We start from the raw sequence: 21,125 nt of genomic DNA, 5'->3' as shown, positions 1-21,125 counted from the left end.
TAAGCAGGACCTACTGAATAAGGATAGAGATACAGAGGGGACATGAAGAGGAGGTGAAATAGAGACATAGAAGTAATGCTGAAAAAGTGGGGGGGGGGAGATAAAGACATTGAAAGGGCAAATGGTGAACATGGCGTAAAGATAAGGACAGAGACAAATGAAGATTCTGAAAAAGTGGTGAGATAGGGATATAGGTGAGATGGACACAAAGAAGGGTGATGCTGGAAAATAGGTGGAATGGTAATTCTGACAGACACAGAAGGGAAATGCTGGATCAAGGAGAGATGGGGCTCAGGCTGGATGGAATGAGGAGAAATGCCTTGTTGGCCCGGAACTTCCTCTCCTACGTCAGAATTGACGTCAGGGAGCGGAATGCTGGTCAGCGCAACACTTCTGCAGGGAAAGCTTGGGACGGCGGTGGCTTGGGGACTGTTCCCCGATTGCGGTGGCAGCAAACTGAGTGGCTTGGGGGAGGGCACAGAGACAGAAAGAAGGGGGAAAAGGGAGACAGAAAGAAAAAGTTTGGGGAGAGAATGAGGTCTGGAGGAGAGGAAACATACAGGAGGCTGAAAGAAAGGAAGAAAGATTGGATGCACAGTCAGAAGAAGAAAGTGCAACCAGAGACTCATGAAATCACCAAATAGCAAAGGTAGGAAAAATGATTTTATTTTCAATTTAGTGATCCTGTATATAGCATTAAGATAAGAAACAATATATGCAGTGTTAGATTTGTTTTATAATGGTTTTGCGGCTCCAAGTTTTTTTTTCTTTTCGAAAACGGGTCCAAGTGGCTCTTTATGTCTTAAAGGTTGCAGACCCCTGGGATAGACTCTTCTGTCCTAAAGTGGTTCTCAAACTTCCTTTGCGATCGTTCCTACATTGTCAACACAAACGGCTCCAAATCCGCTTCATGGACACCATCCTGTGGTGTTCCACAGGGCTCTCCCCTATCCCCTATTCTCTTCAACATATATATGACCTCCCTGAAGCTCCTTAAACTATCCCCCCTTGAAACAATTTACACATATGCAGACGATATCCTCATCCTCCTCGAAACAGATCCAAACCTTACAAACCTCCAAGAGAACATCACATCATGCATAATGAGACTTCATGCCTGGTCCCTCTCAGTACAGATGAAATTAAATGAATCAAAAACAAAATTACTCTGGCTCGGCCCAAAATTAGCTCACCTGCCCGCCCTCTTCACCCTACCCACAGGCCCTGCTCTACACCTTGAGTTCTCAAGCAAGGTCCTTGGCATCACTATCGACTCCTCCCTTTCCCTCAACGATCACCTGAATTCCCTGGCAAAATCTTGTTTTTTCAGCCTCCACATGCTGAGGAAAGTTAGATCCTATTTTCACCAAAAGCATTTCACCGTCCTTGTACAATCCATCATCCTATCCAAACTCGATTATTGTAACGCCATCTACTTAGGCCTAACGAAAAAAAGTCTTCGCAGACTCCAGCTTATCCAGAACACTGTGGCTAAGCTGATTTTTGCTAAACGCAAATATGACCACGTCTCCCCTCTACTTACCAATCTTCATTGGCTCCCAGTACTTTCCAGAATTCATTTCAAATGCTCCTGCCTGGCTTTCAAGATCATTCACGGCATCTTTCCGCCCCTAATCCCTCTATCCTTCCTCGCCCCGACACCAACTACCACCAGATCTGCCCACAGACATAAACTATCCTTCCCCTCTCTACACGGCATCCTCCACGCAGGTAAACTGGGTAGATCCCTCCTCTCCAAAATCACCGGCCTCTGGAACGACCTCACTGTCCCGCTGCGGAACCTGGACTCCTTCCAACTATTCCGAAAACAACTGAAAACCTGGCTTTTCTCTAGCATATAATAATCTCTTTTCCTGATTACATCCCCTCTTTTTATGCTTTGTAAACTCTTTCTCTTCTCTCTTCCCATATTTTTTAAACTCTGTAAACCGTGTCGAGCTCCACTTCAGTGGAGAAGATGCGGTATATAAACCTAAGGCTTAGTTTAGTTTAGTTTAGGATGGTTTAAAATATTTAGAAATATGTATTAAAAATATGCTGGAAGACACTATGAAAGAGAATGAAAAATCTTTATTACAGAAGGTAACAGAGATGTGCGAGCAATGGAATCCTTTACATCTTTCTTGGTGGGGGAGAGTCCAAACAATACAAATGATGATATTGCCTGTGGTTTGTTATCAAATGGGTATGTTACCAGTCTTTTTTAAGGGGTCCTTTTATAAAAAGTTAAACAGTATTCTCATGAAATTTGTTTGGCTAGGTAAGACTCCTAGAATAGCTCTAGTATCTTTACAAAAACCAATTACAGAGGGAGGGGTAAATTTTCCCAATTTTTTATAGGTACCATCAAGCCTATATTTTGTGCCAAGGTATGTATTGGGTCCTCCCAGTGCTCATAGACAATACCCCAGATTGGTTGTGGTTGGAATGGTGACTTATGTTTCCTCTACGCCTATGTCATGTTCTTAATATCTAGATGCCTAGATTCTATAAAGACAACAGAATTTTTTTACGAATCAAACTATGTGGTTAAACTCCAAGATTCAAATTAGCGGATTTAAGGTCATCTGGAAACATTAGATGATTGCAGGGATACATATTTTGGATGATGTTATTTCTAATGGTATGCTGCTTGATTTTTCACAGTTGCAACATAAATATGGACTTAATAAATCACAAATTACTGCGTCTCAATGGCCACAAATTTGGTCTTGGAGGATGAGATCTACAGTGTCCGCATCTATGAGACAAACTTGGTTTTTTCTCCTACATAGAGCTTTTTGGACCCCAGTTAGATTACAAAAGTTGAATAGTTCTAAGTCTAATAGATGCTGGCATTGTACTCTCGAAGTAGGGACTCTAGATCATATGTTATTCTATTGTCCCTTTATTTTGTCCTTTTGGAAATCAATTTGGGGCCAAATAAATTGTTTATTGGAGAATCATGTGGCATTATCGTATGATACAATTCTATTTGGTATGTCAATGAGAACACAGAGCCAAATTTCATCAAATAATAACAAACTTTTATTGATTATGACAGGAGTTGTCATACAACATATTACATCTAATTGGAAGAATTAAAGTAGACTCAATTATTGTTTCTGGTGGAACTCATTGTGTCACATTTACAAAATGGAAAGAACAATTGCGATACAAAGAGGAAATTATAATAAATTTAAAGAAATCTGGGGGCCATTAACAAAATATTGCAATGAATGAATACCATTTTTCCAATATGAATATTAATACAAAAGAAGGGGGGATTCTGAATATGATTAAATATTTAGTTCATTAGATAAGAATTCTTATACGATATATTTGATGGCATATAGAAGGAAAGGGATGGGATAGAAGGGATTAAATTTTATGTATTAAAGACTAATTGGATAAGAAATTCAAGTGATGTATACAATTTTAATATGTCAATTAGGCTTGGAGTTGCAGTGGGATGGTTGGGTGAAGACTGAGCTCCACAGTAACAGGCTTTTGAAAGTAGTTTTAAGCTATTAAATTAGTCTGTATCTTAATGAAAATCGGGAGATTTGATTAACAAATGGCAATGAGCAAGCAGCTGAAAAATGAGATGGCTGGCACAAGTTCGGGAAGCGCAAAAAGATCAAAGATAGAACCGATGACTCCATCTAAAGTGCCGTTGCCCAAAGAAAATAGCGGTGACATTTTTGCAGAGCTGAGAATAATCAAAGAAATTGTCACTGACAACTCTCTAAAGCTGCAGGATCTTACCAGATGTATGGAAAACTTTGAATTTAAATTTGATAATATTGAACAGAGAACAGCTGCAAATGAATCTGAAATTCAGATATGCAAATCATATATAGAGAAAGTAGATACTCTCTCAAGGGAGCTTGAAGATTGTGTTAATAGAGGAAAAAGGAACAATTTAAGAATTATTGGGCTCATGGAGGGAATTGAAAAAAAAGATACAATCTCCTTCCTTGAAAACTTTCTCCCGAAGATCCTGCCTCTTAAGACAAAATATCCTCTAGAAATAGAGAGGGCTCACAGGATCCCTTCAAGAAGAACAGCTAAATCACTGGGGCTATGTCCAATTATTTTTAAACTTTTAAGACATCAGCAAGGAAATTCTGAGAATAACATTAGGATAACGACTTTGTGTCACCATACAAAGGTTTCATTACATGGATGTTTGGCTGCATTTTATTGGCTGAAGAAAGAGTAAAGCCAGTCTCAATGATTGGATTGTTTTATTAGTAGGAAGAGGAGGGATTGGACTGATCCTACCAGAAAGTTGAAGTTATCACCGAAGATACTTAGACGCATCACATTTATAACTTTAACTGTGTTCTTAGGTTTTTACATCGGGAATGAAAATTAATTTACTTAAGAGGGATATTTTTTAGGGGAAAAACTTCTTGCTTAGATTCTTATATAGCATGAACATTAAATGGATTAGAAGATATTTTATTGGTTTCTTAAAAAATTTATTATTTAATAAATCTTTATTCGTTTTCAAAAATTACAAGTGTACAATAATCCATCAGAAATATATTAATCACTTGACAATCTTATTTGTAATCTTCCAATACATAAATATAAAAGAATCCCACCCCTCCCTCCCATATACTAATAATTAACAATTATCAATTCTTATCATTCATACTCCCACCCTCCCTCTATCTTTTCCAATACTGAGGTGTTTAAGATGTCTGATCATTAGAATAAATAATCAATGGCCCCCAAATCTTTTATTATTGAAAATATAGTTTATGGTTATATGTCATTTCCAAGTAAAGAGGATAATTTAAAGGATGAAATAATTCATTATTGGGAAATTACATTGATGTATTGTGAATTTATTTTGGAGGATAAATATATTAAAGATAGCTTTGGTGTAGATAAAGGCTATAGTAGAGTGATGATTTTAAATTGGTTTATATGTAATTTTAAGATGAGTAGAATTCATATTAGTTCATACTTATGAAAGATTCATTATAGCAATATTAAATTCCTGTGATTATATTCTTAAATATAAAATATATTCAATATAATTAATGTTTTATAGGGAGATAAGGGTGGACATGAGATTAATTATTTAATTAGCTAATGTCATATTATATAAGAATATTCCAGATTTATGGGGAACTTCAAAGGGGTAGTATAAATTTTTTAGAAGGAATAAATTGATATATAGTTCATTTGGTCTACATATTTTCTTTGATGCTTTATTGGAATGAAGGGATGTTCTGTATTGTGAAGTATTTCTCATTTTAATTTGTCTAATGTATAGATATTAGAGTGCCATCTAATCATTATTTTAATTTTACAAATATATAATTCATTACTTACAGAAAATGGATATAACTTAATATTAACTGTTATGTAAACATGTGATATTATGAAGTTGCACTCGGATATTTTATTTTTAGATAATATGAATTCTTTTATAATGGGTTGATGTGGATATATATCAAAGTTAGTTTAAGAGTTATATTTTGTTCTATATAATTTAATGCTTATTATACTGTTTTATCTTTGTTTTGCCTGTGAAGAGTTCTTTTTCACTTAATATCAAATATGTGTTTCCAAGTTTTCACTATTATTAATATGGGGGTAGGGTGGGTGTGAGGGAGGGTTTGGGTGGATTAAAAAGGTAAAAATTTTATGATCAAATATTTAAATTAAGAAAAATGGTGTCTGTTCATGAGATTCAGAGTGATTTTAATTACTTGATTTTGATAAGTTGTTTTGATTATAAAGCTTATGATGGTATTTAAAAATTTTTCGCTGAATGTTAATGGCCTCAATCATCAGATCAAAAGGAAAAAAATACTAGCTTATTTGAAACAACAGAATGCTGATATCTACTTTATACAAGAGATGAATCTGTCTGTGGTAGAGTCAAAAAAACTGGAAGGGGGTTGGGTGAAACAATGTTTTTTTGCCCCAGCCATAGGGAAAAAAGCAGGGGTAGCTATTCTTATAAATAAGAAATGTACAGCTAATTTTCAATGAATAGGTTCAGATTCCCTAGGTAGATGGATACATGTGGATATGAGTATGGGAAATAATACCCTAGCACTGTTTAATGTATATGCCCCTAATTTGAATCAAAATTAATTTTTTTAAAACACTACAGCAATTGTTACTCCCACTGGCTGCTTCTAAAATAGTTGTAGCTGGAGATTTCAACGCTGTTATGGATCCATTAATGGATAAAAAAAGAGAAAATGTATAAAATCATTAGGGTTAGATAATCTGGTACATTCAGGTGATTTGAAAAATATTGGGAATTTTCCTTTTGTTCACATGTTCATAAATCTTTTTCAAGAATTGATTATATTTTTGTCTCAACTCAAATAGTTCAACAGGTGACTAAAGCATCCATAGATCCAATTATTCTATCTGATCATGCGGGTATATGGATTGAACTTCAATTAGATGAACAAGAGTATAGCAGATCTGTTTGGATATTTGATAATACATTGCTTGCGGATACAAAATTCCTTGAAGAATTTCAAGTAAAAATTAATGAATTTTTCCAATTTAATACCTCAGATGAAATTTCCATAGAGAATTTATGGGATTCCTTCAAGGCTACCATGAGAGGTAATATTATTCATACTCTGCTTATATTAGAAAACAATTTAAAAAGCAATATTCTAACTTGGAAAAAGAAATTATTTAGAATCTAAATTGATTGATAAATGGGAGCATGGCACTCTACAGGCTCTTCTAAAAGCAAAAGGTAAATATAACAAATTATCTTCCAAATTAGTAAGGAAAGACTTGTTCTCTCAGCAAACTCTGTATTATGGAAACTCAAATAAGGCGGGAAGATTATTGGCAAATTACTTTAAAGCAAAGAAAAGAAGGACAAAAATTATTGCAATAAAGGATGAGAAAGGAATTACTCATAATCAAATTGGAAATATTTTAAATCAATTTCTAAATTTTTATAAAGACCTATATTCTTCTGAGCCTTATGCAGACAGGGAAAAAGATGGTTTAGAATTTTTAAATCTAATTATTGGACTGAAGGTTCCTGAACATATAAAAAGAAGTTTGGATGACCCTATATCACTAAAAGAATTAGAAACAGCGTTGAAGTCTCTTAGAGTTGGATCCGCTCCAGGTGGTGATGGTTTAACAGTAGAATTTTATAAATCATTTCAAATTACCCTATTACCTCATTTACTAAATTTATATCAGTCCCAACTAACTAAGGGTTGCATTACAGGTACTATGGCTGAATCATTAACAATCGTTTTGCCAAAGCCAAATAAAGATCCCACTATGGTTTCAAACTACTGGCTTATTTCGTTAATAAATGTTGATGGAAAACTTTTGGCTAAGATATTGGTTTTACGCTTAGCTAAGGCTCTCCCTTTTATTATTGATATGCACCAAACAGGATTTGTTGCTAAGAGACATTCCTCTAATAATACCAGATTGGCTTTTCATATGTTAAATTTAACAAAAGACATGAATGATCCGTCTTTCTCTGTATCTTTAGACGCGGAAAAAGCTTTTGATCGGGTTGAGTGGACTTTTATGTATCAAGCATTAGATTGGTTTGGTATAGGTTCTGAATTTATACAAATGATTCAGACATTGTATAGCTCCCCTGCTGCAAGATTGTATATTAATAATAATTTGTCAGAACGTTTTAATTTGCGGAGGGGGGTTAGACAAGGATGTCCATTATCTTCTTTGCTTTTTGATATTGTATTAGAACCCTTGTTATTAGCCATTCAACAAGCAAAGGGGATACAGGGTATTCCCTATTCAGATTGGGAATATAAAGTTTTAGCGTATGCAGATGATATACTGTTGTATTTGAAAATTCCAGAGACTACCAGTCCATGCTTGCTTGAGTTGATAGATATATTTGGAAAATTTATAAATTTATAAAATACATTGGAGTAAGTCAGAAATTCTTCCACTTAATGTGCATTGTACTAAAGGATTATTTGATTCTTTCTCTTTTCTATGGAAGGAAGATGGATTAAAATATTTAGGTATTAGGATAAAAAATATACTGGAAGACACAGTGAAAGAGAATGAGAAATTTTTATTAAAAAAGTAACAGATTTGTGTGAGCAATGGAATCCTTTACATCTTTCTTGATGGGGGAGAGTCCAAACTATTAAAATGATGATACTGCCTGTGGTTTGTTATGAAATGAGTATGATACCAATTTTTTTTTCAAGGGTCCTTTTATAAAAAGCTAAATGGTATTCTTACAAAATGTGTTTGGCTGGGTAAAATGCCTAGAATTGCTTTAGTATCTTTACAAAAACCAATTGAGGAGGGTAGGGTAAATTTTCCAAACTTTTATAGGTATCATCAAACCTATATTTTACACCAGGGTATGTATTGGGTCCTCCCAGAACTCATGGAAAACGCCCCGGATTGGTTGTATTTGGAATGGCGTCTCTTGTTTCCTCTAAATTTATCTCATGTTCTCAGTATTAAGATGCCTAGAAAATATAAGGAGAACAGAATATTGATCGATACATGGAAAACATTGTGATATGTTAGTAATTTAACACCTATTCCAATAAATAAATCAACAAAACAATCTTTATGGATAAACTCCAAGATTAAAATTGGCGGATTTCAAATCGTTTGGAAGCTTTGGATTATTGCAGGTATACGGACTTTAAATGATGTTATTTCAAATGGTAAACTGCTTGATTTTTCACAGTGGCAACATAAATATGGTCTTAATAAATCACAAAGTTTTAAATGGTTGCAACTGAAGCAGGCTATTCAGGAGGGGTTCCCTGAATGGAAAAATCTTAATAATCAGTATAGTCTGGAGTTCTTATGCTTTGAGGCGGATTTCCTGGGACGGTGGCAAAAATGGATGGAATTGTCCAATCAGAAAGGTGCACAAATAAAAGTGTCTTTCAACTCATCTGATTGATCTTTATTCATCCAAAGTCACTCGACCCGACATGTACATGTTTCGGCCCTAAGGCCTGCGTCAGGAGTCTTGAAGATCTTTGGGTATATGAACAATAATGTGAACCACTTGAAATGCCGTTTGTATCAAAACGCCGTCGTGCCGCAACCTTGCAGTAAGTGAGTTGAAAGACACTTTTATTTGTGCACCTTTCTGATTGGACAATTCCACCCATTTTTGCCACTTTGTACTTTGTGGATTTGTTTCCCCTGTTATCTATGCTGGATTTCCTGGGACACCAGGCCGCACAGTGGTATAAATTGTTATCTGGATATATGAATAAAAAACCAAAGACTGGTCTTAGAGACATTTGGAGCATTGAGATTAAGCATCAAATTTCTGCATCTCAATGGCCACAAATTTGGTCTTGGAGAATGAGGTGTACAGTGTCCGCATCTATGAGACAAACTTGGTTCTTTTTGTTACATAGAGCATTTCGGACCCCAGTTCGTTTACAAAAGTTAGATAGCTCGAAGTCTAATAAATGCTGGCACTGTAATCTGGAAGCAGGGACCTTGGATCATTTAATTTTTTATTGTACCTGTATCATGACCTTTTGGAAATCAATTTGGTCTCAAATAAATTGTTTATTAGAAAACCATGTAGCGTTATCATATGATACTATTCTGTTCGGTATGTCAATGAGGAAGAAAAGTCAAATTTCATCAAGTAATAACAAACTTTTATTGATTATGACAGGAGTCACCATGCTACATATTACTAATAACTGGAAAAATTATAATAATCTTAGTTATACATTTTGGTGGAATTCATTGTGTCATATTTATAAGATGGAAAGAACAATTGCTTTGCAGAAAGGGAATTATAATAATTTTATAAATATCTGGGGGCCATTGGCAAATTATTGTAATGAGTAGACATCATTTTCCACTGACAGTATATTTATACATTGGAGGGAGGGGAGATGGTATGAAATTTTATTTAAAGGTTAATAAATAAATAAGATTACACTATTTATATGTTATTTTTGATTGGAATAATTGAGGGGAAGGTGGTTGGGAGGGGAATAAATTTATGTATGTACGATGATAATAGAAGGAAATTCAAGTGTTCTGTAAATGTTTTAAATGATGTAATATTGTGCACTTGTTGTAAGATGAAAAATGAATAAAGAATTTTGAACAAAATATGTTAATTAATTATATACTTGATGTAAAGAATTTTTTTTAAAAAAAGAAGATCCAAATGATAACAAGGCCTTGATTGTCTTGTTGCTCAAGTTAGGATAACTACTGCATTGAAACTAACCTCTCCTTTTACTAAACTGTGATAGCGGTTATTAGCGCGGGGAGCTGTGTTGAATGCTCCACGCTGCTCCTGATGCTCATAGAGTTCCTATGGGTGTCAGGAGCTGCGCGGAGCATTCAGCACGGCTCCCTGTGCTAATAACTGCTATTGCGGTTTAGTAAAAGTGGGCGTAAAACTAAGGGCTCCTTTTATAAAGGTGCGTTAGGGCCTTAACGCATGGAATAGCGCGTGCTACTTTGCTGCGCACACTAGCCGCTACTGCCTCCTTTTAAGCAGGTGGTAATCTTTCGGCTAGTGCGCATTATAGTGCGCACTAATCCAGTGCGTGTGCTAAAAACGTTAGCGCACCTTTGTAAAAGGAGCCCTAAAACTAAGGCCCTGTTTTACTAAGGTGCATTAACTGATTAGCGCACGCTAAACGCTAATGCGTGCAAGTTAGTCTATGAATGCATTAGCGTTTAGCACGCGCTAAATGGTTAGCGCCCCTTAGTAAAACGGGGGTACAATTACTTGCATATCTGGGCGGCTGTTTCCTTATGCACACAGACGCTCATAACATTGACAGACTCTTGCGTACATGACATTCATGTCATCTAGTCTAGTGTATACTTATGAAGGGAATTTTAAAAAACAAAGTAAAATTCTGGATTCTCTCATGGCACACCACTGTCCTAAATAGAAGGTGGTAAGCAATCCTGCTTTATATTTTAGCATTAGGCGAACATTAGGTGAACATCCTGTAAAACATTTTTCAATAATTCCTTAAAGCAGCATCATGGGGTAAAGACCTAGAACAATTGCTTTCGCCCACTACTTATGAGGAATTTAGGAAACGTCCAAAAACACACCTGTTCCTAAAGTATCTAGACAACTGATCCTCTCTTCTCTCTCCCCTCTATAGCGATTAACTTGTTCTATTGATCACTCTCTCCTCAAAAATGGATTTCCTGTCCTATTAACCCTCTTTCTTCCTCCCCCTCTTAAAGTCAATCAATTTGTACCTTTGCTTAATCTTTGTAAACCGCATAGAACTTCACGGTATTGCGGTATATAAGCTGTTATTATTATTATTATTAAATTGTGTTCTGTTGAATCTAAGCTTATGTGAAGAAAAGCCCCATGTTAAGATGCACTAAGACCAGATTTTAATGCCCTTTAGTCAGAGCCATCTGCTTTACATTTAAGGTGTTTGATCAGTTTATGTAAACTTTCAGGTTTACTGAGGAAAAGAAAAATTCTATTTAGGTAAAATATATTTCACACCAGAACATCCAAACCAGCTTTTAAATCCCAGTTGTACAAAACACTGTGAAAATACTTTCAAATGACTCAGTCTCACACCTCTCCCACTTATACTCTAACAACACTGTAATTCTTAAATTTCTCCTCTTTCAAGCTCTCTCACTCCACACAGTCATAAACAGATCTGATCTCATCTGAAGCTGTAACTGTCTCCCCAACAGTTCACCTGTAGTGTCAGTGTAAACACAGCAACTCCAGTCATTCATGAGCTTACATTTTCCTTACACAAATACAATGAAAACTGTTTTAAACCTGCATTTTTGCTTTGAATATCCCTTTCCCATGTTAGCTGAAAAATTACTGTACTTTTACATAGACGTTTCCACATTTTAATTCCATTTGAATTTTATTTTAAACTTAACAGTGTTTCCATAATTTGCATTCTAAAACAGCTTCTCAGACTACACACAAATTCAGCGCAGGTCTGCCACCAGTAATCACTCAAACAGTTCTCTTAAAATCACTCCCGGATCTTTCAATATTTTGCCAGTCTTTTTTTTTTTAGGAACCAATCTCTGTGCCAGTGTCCTTGCTCAATAATGCAAAGTGTGAATTTTTTGTACCACTTCCAGCCTTCTCTTACACCCTCTTGTCTTCCAGCATGTTCCGAGCCACACCTAGACATGTCCGTGCATGCTTGCTTGCACAGTTTGCACCATGACTACAATAGCGACAAGCTTATCTGGCCTGCTGGTATCACCAGTGCTTTTTTTAAAAATCATTTACACTAGCTCCAGGGTTGCCCCTACCTCTCTTGGCCTCCCCTAGAGCCTCTGGGCTATTCCCTTTATTTTCAAGCATGTGCGGTAATGATGTTACAGTGATATCACTGCACATACAGTATGCTTCATCAGGCATGAATGGCAGCAATGCCAATAACCTCAACTGCTTCCCCCTATTAGGTTCCTCTAAGTTCCCGGCAGCCTCAAGCACTTACTAATTGCACCATTATGCAAGTCCATTGGGCACCATTTTTGCTGTCACCTAGGATTTACCCAAGTTCCCAGGACTCCCAGGTAACATTTTTATATCTTGTTTTTTTTTATCTATTTGTTTAAACTAAATTGAAATTCATCTAGTAATTATTATCAACAAAATTTTGCAGTGCTAACAGCACAGCTCATTCAATTACTTTGGCTAAGAAAAGCAGGCTATTAATGGGTCTATAATTACCTAATACACTTGGAGCCAATTTCCCTTCTAGAGAACAGGGTGCACTGATGCTCGCTTCAGAGTTATAGGCATCTTGCCCTCTAACAGACAGATTAACCAGTTGTAAAAGAAAATTAATCATCGTTTTCCCATCCTTTATAACTGTGGCAACTTGGCATGCATTCAGTATATTAGTACTATCAGAAATGGTAGGAAGTAGTTTCCGATGAGGAAATCCTCCACCTTAATAAATAGGCAGTCTAGACAGCAAAGATGGCTGCTCAGCAAAAATGGCTTCCAAAGGAATTACAGCTCTCATCAGGTAGAAAAGCTGGAACTCAGCAAGATGAACTTAACAATTGCAGATATCTGATTAAGAAGGAGAGAGAGGGAAAGGGAGAAAGTCCAGGTTAGGCTGTCTGAAAGCCAGCCTGGAGGAATTGTGTGTCCTCCAGCCAGCATGCAGGGTTTGTAGTTGTCTCTGCAGAAATGGGGAAAGGACCGGGTTTCCCCTAGCCCCAAGAACTGGGAGTGTGGAACCTGAGAACTGCTTACAGCTGCACATTGACTGGTGGAAAGAACTAGAGGTGGACTTTGTAAAATGAAGGTGATTTAGTTCTGACTGGTGTTTATGTGATAGCAGTCAGGCAATGTTGCCAGTCCAGTCTGCTTCAGAGCAGAAGTTTTTCAAGGCCTTTCTAGACATTTTTGCCCAGATTCTGAAAGCAGTGCCGTAATCGGCAGGTACCTGAAAAAAATAACGCCGGTCGCTTGTCACTTCGATTACAGTGCTATTTTTAGAATCATGGCCTGTGTCAAAGGTACAGGCCTACATTTCTGGTATCTACCTTTGATGTAGAATCACGCTTAGCAGTTCCAAACATCAACCCCACCCATAACCATACTTCTTTCGGCATCGCTAAGCATCCATGTAGTGGTGCCTCCTTTTTTTTCCTTTTAATTTGTTTTTAATGGTGCGGTCAATTACCACACCATTAATAACCAATTAAAACAATTAATTTAGGTGCTGGTAGAGCGCCTACCGGAGCTTTACTAACAGCGCTGATTTTAGAATCCGGGCCTTTGTTTTGCTATTACTATTGGAATAGAGGATTAAAACTCGATTGACTTAAAGTCAACATAAAGCTGCCTAAGTGTACTGCCTGACTGGTGGTGAAGAAACCTCATGAGATGTGGCAAAGCCCAGAAAGGTTTATGGGCTTTTAAAGGGAAACTTTGTAAAAGAAAAGAACTATTGTGGTAATGTTGAATATCTTTGGCAATTGTTCTGCTGTAAGACTTGTGCCCCAAAACATTTTTGTTTTTGAGCAAAATGAAAATAAAAGCACTTTTCTTTTTTTTACAAAGACTATTTTGGTTTTATACTACGAGTGTGTGAATATCCTTCTAGAGTACAGTAGAGACCTATAGCCCCCCGAAATTATGGAGAATACAACCCAAGAATATATTTGATTACTCAAGCTCAGTCCTACCATTCATTTAGAAAGTGATTGAAACCTATCTGTTCGATAAATTTATAAACCGATTGTATTGTTATATTTGTTTGAAACATGTATATTTATTCACTGATTGTACAGTCCTCTTGATGTGAACCACCCAGAACTTTTTGGTTGGACGGTATACAAGAATAAAATTATTATTATTATTAAATTCATATATAAGAAGCACAGGATGTGCCTTGCCATAAGAAAGTAGTGTACCCAACAGCATGTTTATGTTTATTAAAAGTCTTTATATACTGTATTTTTTGTTACATAAGATGCACTTTTTTCCCCCCGTGAGCCAGCCGGCCAAGTCTGCTCTGCTGCCTGCGGATATGAGATGCTGATCCACTACTACTAATCCCTTCATTGGCGCTGTACACTTAACCTTTAATAGATGGTCTCTGCTCAGAAGAGCTTGTGCCTGCCTTGTCGCCGCTCTGGAGGAGTCAGCCAGAGGGAAGGGCAGCAGCGCAGGATACAGTGCTGGATGGCAGCAATTTTAATAAGGTACCGTGAGAGTTCCTGCCTGCCTTGGGGTAGGGATCCCTGCTGAGGGGTAAGGGGCCCTGCCTGTGCCCTGTCCCAGCCTACCACTAGACCACCAGAGGGGGGACAGGGTACAGAGCCTGGCAGGGAGGGGGTGCAGAGCCTGGCAAGGAGTATGGGGTTGGGTGCAGAGCCTGGCAGGGACAATTTGATTCAGAATGGTTTTTTCTTGTTTTCCTCCTCTAAATCTAGGGTGTGTCTTATGGTCCAGTGAGTCTTATGGAGTGAAAAATACGGTACCGCTTAATTTACTAATCAGGATGCTCCTTTGTTCTGAATGTGTGACTGAGGCCAAGTGTTTTGGTGGGGATTGATGTAGACATGTATTGGTCAATATCATGGCTCCACATGGAAAAGCATTTGTTGGTCCTCCTTCAGCCATTTTGGTTTTGTATTAATATTGATTCTTAAAATTAACAAAAACTCCAGAGCGAAGCTATAAGGAATTATGGGACTGATTCTATACATAGCACCTACTATGGCATGCGCGTACAAAATGGGAGCCTGCCATGTGTCAATTAAAGGCAGGCGCTGCTTATAGAATCATGGCTACCAAGGACCCTAGGTGCTAGAAATGTAGGCCAGGGTTTTATAGGCCAACATTTCCAGTGTCTAGGCTCCTTGCAAAATCATGGTCAGCAGCGCCTAGTAATGCTGAAGTCTGGCACTGCTCCTAAACACACCCACTTCCGACCTTCAGCATCACTAGGTGGTTAGGTGCCATGGACTCAGGTGCTGGAGGCCACCTAGTGGCACTTAATTTATTTATTTTTAATGAGTGTCTAATTGGTTTTAATAGCATGACCAATTGCGCCATTTAAAACCAAATAAAACAAGTTAGGTGCCTGATGGTGCCTAACTTTCAGCGACTTCTTTCAGAATCTGTCTGTTGAGCATACGAGAAAGCCTCGAGTTCCAGGAATCCAAATGTTTTGGTCAAGCCAGACCTGAAGCCCAACCATGGAGAAGGGCATAGGCAGTGAGGATTTGGAGCTTGAGACACTGGTCACCCTAGATAAGGGTACCTGTGTGTATGGGAGGGATGAGAGGGGGGGGGGGGAAGCTGGGTATGCATTGCATATGCTAAGGGACTGGGTCCAAGAATCTCAAAGTAAGCTCTTGGAGAAGGAGTGATTGCAGTGGATCCAACCTGCCTGGCAGAGGAGTAAGCGCAAGAGTAGTAACACCATTGCTAGTAGATCTTTCTCTCTGGTGAACAGGAAGTCACAGCCCACTCAGTTCTTGATACACTATCTAATATTCTTTACCTAAGAACCAACAGGATTTAGATTTAATGAAATCTTAGGGATTCATATTTTTATAGGCAGCCAAGATGAATAATGCATGCTAAAAAGTATGAAAATTACTCTGGAATACATGGCACACAATCAATAGAGATAAGCAACATGATTCAGTTGGTTATGAGATAAAGAAACTAATACAAGACAAAGACTCTTTAGATCCCAAAATGTTATCTGCTGATAAAGACTAACAGGAAGTCTCAAACTAACATTCCTTTATTGCCAGTTAGCTGTAGTTCAGTTTCTTTTCCCTTTGCATTTCTTGAGCATTTCTAGAGATCAGCTGAGGCATGCAAAAGCACAGTGAGAGTACGAAAGAGCCCTGCTTTTAACAAATACAAAATAAAGCACACAGCGAAATTGCAAACTGAAATCTACACTCTGCATTGTCTCTGGGGTCCAATATTCCTTTACTTAAGAGGAAATGTTACTTACCAGACCCTCACTGGGCATAATGTTGGTGAGGTGAACAACTTCTAGATGTGCTGACTGGGACACCAGGGAATCAGATGAAAGGGAAATGATGTGGTCACAGATTCCCGATAATGTTTTACACTAGCAGAACAACAAAAGAAATGTTTTAACATTCTGAATCATGTGATAAAGCACAAATGTAATTTTATGTAGGCATTAACTTGTTTATGCATCAGAAAAGCAGGGTGTTAACTCTAAGATTCAATAGATATAGGAAAGGGTAAGGTTAGCAGATTTTCGGGAATGAAAATCCGGACCCATGGCCCCGCCCCCCAGGCATGCCCCATCATGCCCAGTCATACCCTATTACGCCCGAGTCATGCCCCGCTCTGCCCCTAGCCCCGCCCCCTCAACCTGTTTGCTCGTTAGGATGGCATCTGCGCATGCGCTGGTGTGACATGATGATTTCATGCGTATGACATCACTGCGTTGCATCCGTGTATGTGCAGATGTCGTCCCAACATCGCTCGTTGCTAGAAGCTTTTCAAAATGTGGACAAAGTGCCGGATTTTGAAAAGCCATCCGGACGCCCAGACATGTCCTCGAGAAGCAGGACAGGTCTGGTGAAGTCCGGACATCTGGTAACCCTAGGAAAGGGATAATTATGCTTTTACCCCCATACACTATAAATGGCGCCTGCTGGGCCGCCCAGAATGGCGCTTAGCACAATTCTATAAAAGGCACTCACCATATATAGAATCGCCTTTAGCATCTGCACATGTGACTAACATTTAGGCACACCCATTTAGGCCAGTGAAAACCAGGCCTAAACACCTATGTCTAATTTGTGTACCAATTGGACATATTCTATAAGTGTGCCTAACTTTTGAGAATACAAAAAATGAACAACCACCGATATAAGCCAAAATGACACTACAGGTAATATTTTTTCTCTTATTGTTATGTAAAGAGGAATAAGCCTCAGATTATGGAGTTTCACCCATTCCGGGTTTTCTCAAAGAGAAAGACAATGATTTTCTCTTACTTCTACTTACATCACCAGCTTGAACCCATCCTCCCTACCATAACTCTAACGGTTAATTTGTTCTTTATTTCTTTAAATCATCACTCTTCAATTTATACTAAAATCAACTGTTTGAATCCTAAAAACCTCATAATTCATTAATACTTTGTAGTTAAGAAACCTCACAGCTCATTTCAAAACTCAAAACCGACAGAAAAAGTTGTACTAGTCTTAAGAAAGTGCGCTGGTGCTTCAAAGTGCTATGTCAAAAAGTGCATTTGTGCTGTAAACTATTTCAGTTTATTTCAGACTTTTAGAACTTAATATACTTAGCTTATGCTCTTTAACAAATCAAGGCCATTGCTTGTTACTTTCAGTCATCCGACGCGGCCTGTGTTTCGCAGAATAGAATTACATCCCCACTGCGTCAGGGAAAAGTTTCTCTAGCAATGCTTCTCTGGGCTATCAAAATGCTCCTGCCGATTCTGAGCAGGCCACGATCTGCCCAGGCTCCTTCCTTTTGAGAATCATGCAGTAGAATTTACACACACATCTTCCCTTCCAGCACCCCCCCCTACTGGTGGCTCAGAGCCCCGTCTGGAGGGCCTTCACGCATGCGCGGATGATGTCACGCATGCACATGACATCATTGCATCGATGTCCATGCACTTCCAGATGCCCTTGAGTCACAGCCACTAGTTTAGTGTGCCGCAGCTTCATAAAGTTTTGTGAGAAATTGCTCTAAAGCATGTTTTATACAAGTGGAGAGTAGCCTAGTGGTTAGTGCAGGGCCTGAGAAACTGGGGAACTGGGTTCAATTCCCAGTGCAATTCCTTGTGATCCTGAGCAAGTACAAAATAAGTGCCTGCTTTCATTGTAACCACAGAAAGGCAAAATATCAAGTCCCTTTCTCTATCTAACAAGATATAATTAACTGCATATTTTGCCATATGCAGCTATCATTTATTTATTCCTTCTTTCTATTTATTATCCAACCCTTTGGCAGATGCTCAAGGTGTCTTTGAAAGATAATATTAAGTACACTATTCAACAAACAATACTACAAATATAACAGCATGTTTGGTGCTGGAGCATGTCTTCTGATTTTTAACTATCGTGGTATTTTGTTCCATGGTACTACTAACATGCTTTGCTACTATATTATGATATCCACTAGTCTTTAAGCCCATTACATTAACGGGTGCTAGAATAAATGTGAGTTTCTGTCTGTCTGTCTTTCTTTCTTTCTTTCTCTCTCTCTCCTTGGATGCTGTCTGTCTGTCTGTCTTTTTTTCTTTGTCTCTCTCTCCTTGGACGCTGTCTATCTTTTTTTTCTTTGTCTGTCTATCTTTCTTTCTGTCTTTCTCTCTGGCCCCCTGTTTGTCTGTCATTCTTTCTTTCTCTCTCTCTCTCTCCTTGGCCGCTGTCTGTCTGTCTATGTTTTTTTTTTCCTTTCTTTTTCTCTCCTTGGACACTGTCTGTCTGTCTGTATTTCTTTCTGTCTGTCATTCTTTGTTTCTCTCTCTCTTCTTGGCTGATGTCTGTCTGGTTTTTTTTCTTTGTCTCTTTCTCCTTGGCCGCTGACTGTCTGTATTTTTTTTCTTTCTCTCTCTCTCCTTGGACACTGTCTGTCTGTCTTTCTTTCTGTCTCTCTGGCCCTTGTCTGTCATTCTTTCTTTCTCTCTCTCTCCTTGGCCACTGTCTGTCTGTTTTTTTATTTCCTTTCTCTCTCCTTGGACACTGGTTGTCTATCTGTCTGTCTGTCTCTCTGGCCCTCTGTCTGTCTTTCTTTCTCTCTCTCCTTGGCTGCTGGCTGTCTGTATGGTTTTTTTTTCTTTGCCTCTCTCTCCTTGGCTGCTGTCTGTCTGTCTGTCTGTTAGTCTTTCTCTCTATCTGTCTCTCTCCCTGGCCCCCTGTCTTTCTTTCTGTATGTCTCTTTCTCTGGGCCCCTGCCAGCCTATATTTTTCTGTTGTGCCTGACTGTCTCTCTGTAGCCCCCTTCTGTCTCCCCCCCAGAGCAAAGCATGATTGCTGTCTGCCTCCCAGCACACCCCTTCCCCCCAAAGCAGCCCCCTTTCCCTCTCCCCCTCCACTTCCCTGACCATTTGTGAATTTTTACTAGATTGGGACACCTTGCAGCACCGCACGACACCCTCCAGCCATTCCTCTCAGCTATCTGGATTGAAACTGCCACCACTGGTCAAATTCCTGCACACGCCGACAGCCAGCGCACACGCCTCAAGCCGCTGCATGCTGCCAGCCACCTCAAGACGCCACGCGTGCCACCAGCCGCCTCAAGCTACTGTGCGCCGCAGATAGAATACGGCCACGGAGGGACACAGCACGATGTCAGGTAGCATAGCCCCCTAAGTGCGCATGCGTGCTTAGAGGATTATTATAGAGGATTTAAGAATTTGGGGGAGGTGAAGGAGCTGTCACTTGTTCAGTTAACATGGATAAATTTACCACTTCCTAAAGAGGCATTGAGGTGGCAATTCTATTATTGGGTGTCTCCTTTTAGGCATCCCAATGGCACATGGTGAGAACCCATTTTATAATGCCATCTGGGCACCCAGATTCTGTTATAGAATACTGCACTAGCAGTTCTGGAGACCACATCTTCAAAAAGATATAAATAGGATGAAGTCAGTTAAGAGGGCTGCTACAAGATTGGTTAGTGGTCTTTGCGTTAAATCGCATGAGAACAAACTTAGAAACCTTAATATGTATACTCTAGAACAGGGATAGGGAACTCCGGTCCTCAAGAGCCGTATTCCAGTCGGGTTTTCAGGATTTCCCCAATGAATATGCATTGAAAGCAGTGCATGCACATAGATCTCATGCATATTCATTGGGGAAATCCTGAAAACCCGACTGGAATACGGCTCTCGAGTACCGAAGTTCACTACCCCTGCTCTAGAAGAAAGACAGGAGAGAGGGTATATGATACAGACATTTAAATATCTCCATAGCGTTAATGTATAGGAAATGGGTCTTTTTCAAATGAAGGAAAACTCTGGAAGTTAAGAGGTGTTAGGCTTAGAATTAATCTAAGGAAATACTTCTTTGTGGAGAGTAGTGCTGCCCTATTCACGATTCGAATCGGTTCACTGATTCACTTCGGGTGAATCAATTCGAATCGATTTAAAACAAAAAAAATTGGCTTCCCGATTCGGACCCTCCCTCCTCGCCCCCTAAAGCAGGAGCGGCAGCACTGTTCTTGCTGGCTGGCCACTGCTGCACCTGCTTTAGAGGGTGAGGAGAGAGGGTCAGTCGGGAAGTGCTGCTGTGCTGCTGTCTGGCTTCCCCCCCTGGCGTCCGGTTCCCACCCCCCCAGGCGTCCGGTTTCCCATCCTAGCCTCCACGCACCGTTTACCTTATAGGTGCCACCTGCAGAGAAGATCACAGTTATAGCGTCTTTGTAAACTGCTTTGAGCTGTTTCCTTTTCTGCACATGATGCCTCTGATGTCAGAGGCAGGATCGCGGCAGAGGAACAGCTCAAAGCAGTTTGCAAAGACGCTATATCCACGATCTTCTCTGCAGGCTGCACCTATAAGGTAAACGGTGCGGGGAGGCCAGGGGGAACACGGAGGCCTTCCTGGGGGGGGGGGTGCGCAGTCCTTCAGAGTGGGGGGTG

General features: G+C 39.0%; 1 protein-coding gene across 1 annotated transcript in view; it reads right to left on the bottom strand.

Annotated features, from left to right (window-relative positions):
* LOC117360298 (connector enhancer of kinase suppressor of ras 2-like) overlaps positions 1–21,125 on the bottom strand; it is a 719,694-nt gene that overhangs the window by 344,973 nt on the left and 353,596 nt on the right. The window contains exon 6 of the mRNA XM_033943988.1: positions 16,485–16,604. Coding sequence (XP_033799879.1) covers positions 16,485–16,604 — 120 coding nt within the window. The remainder of the gene's footprint in view (positions 1–16,484; positions 16,605–21,125) is intronic.

The sequence above is a fragment of the Geotrypetes seraphini genome, chromosome 5 (assembly GCF_902459505.1).
Source record: "Geotrypetes seraphini chromosome 5, aGeoSer1.1, whole genome shotgun sequence".
Taxonomy (NCBI): domain Eukaryota; kingdom Metazoa; phylum Chordata; class Amphibia; order Gymnophiona; family Dermophiidae; genus Geotrypetes; species Geotrypetes seraphini.
This window is presented reverse-complemented; position numbering and strand designations above follow the sequence as displayed.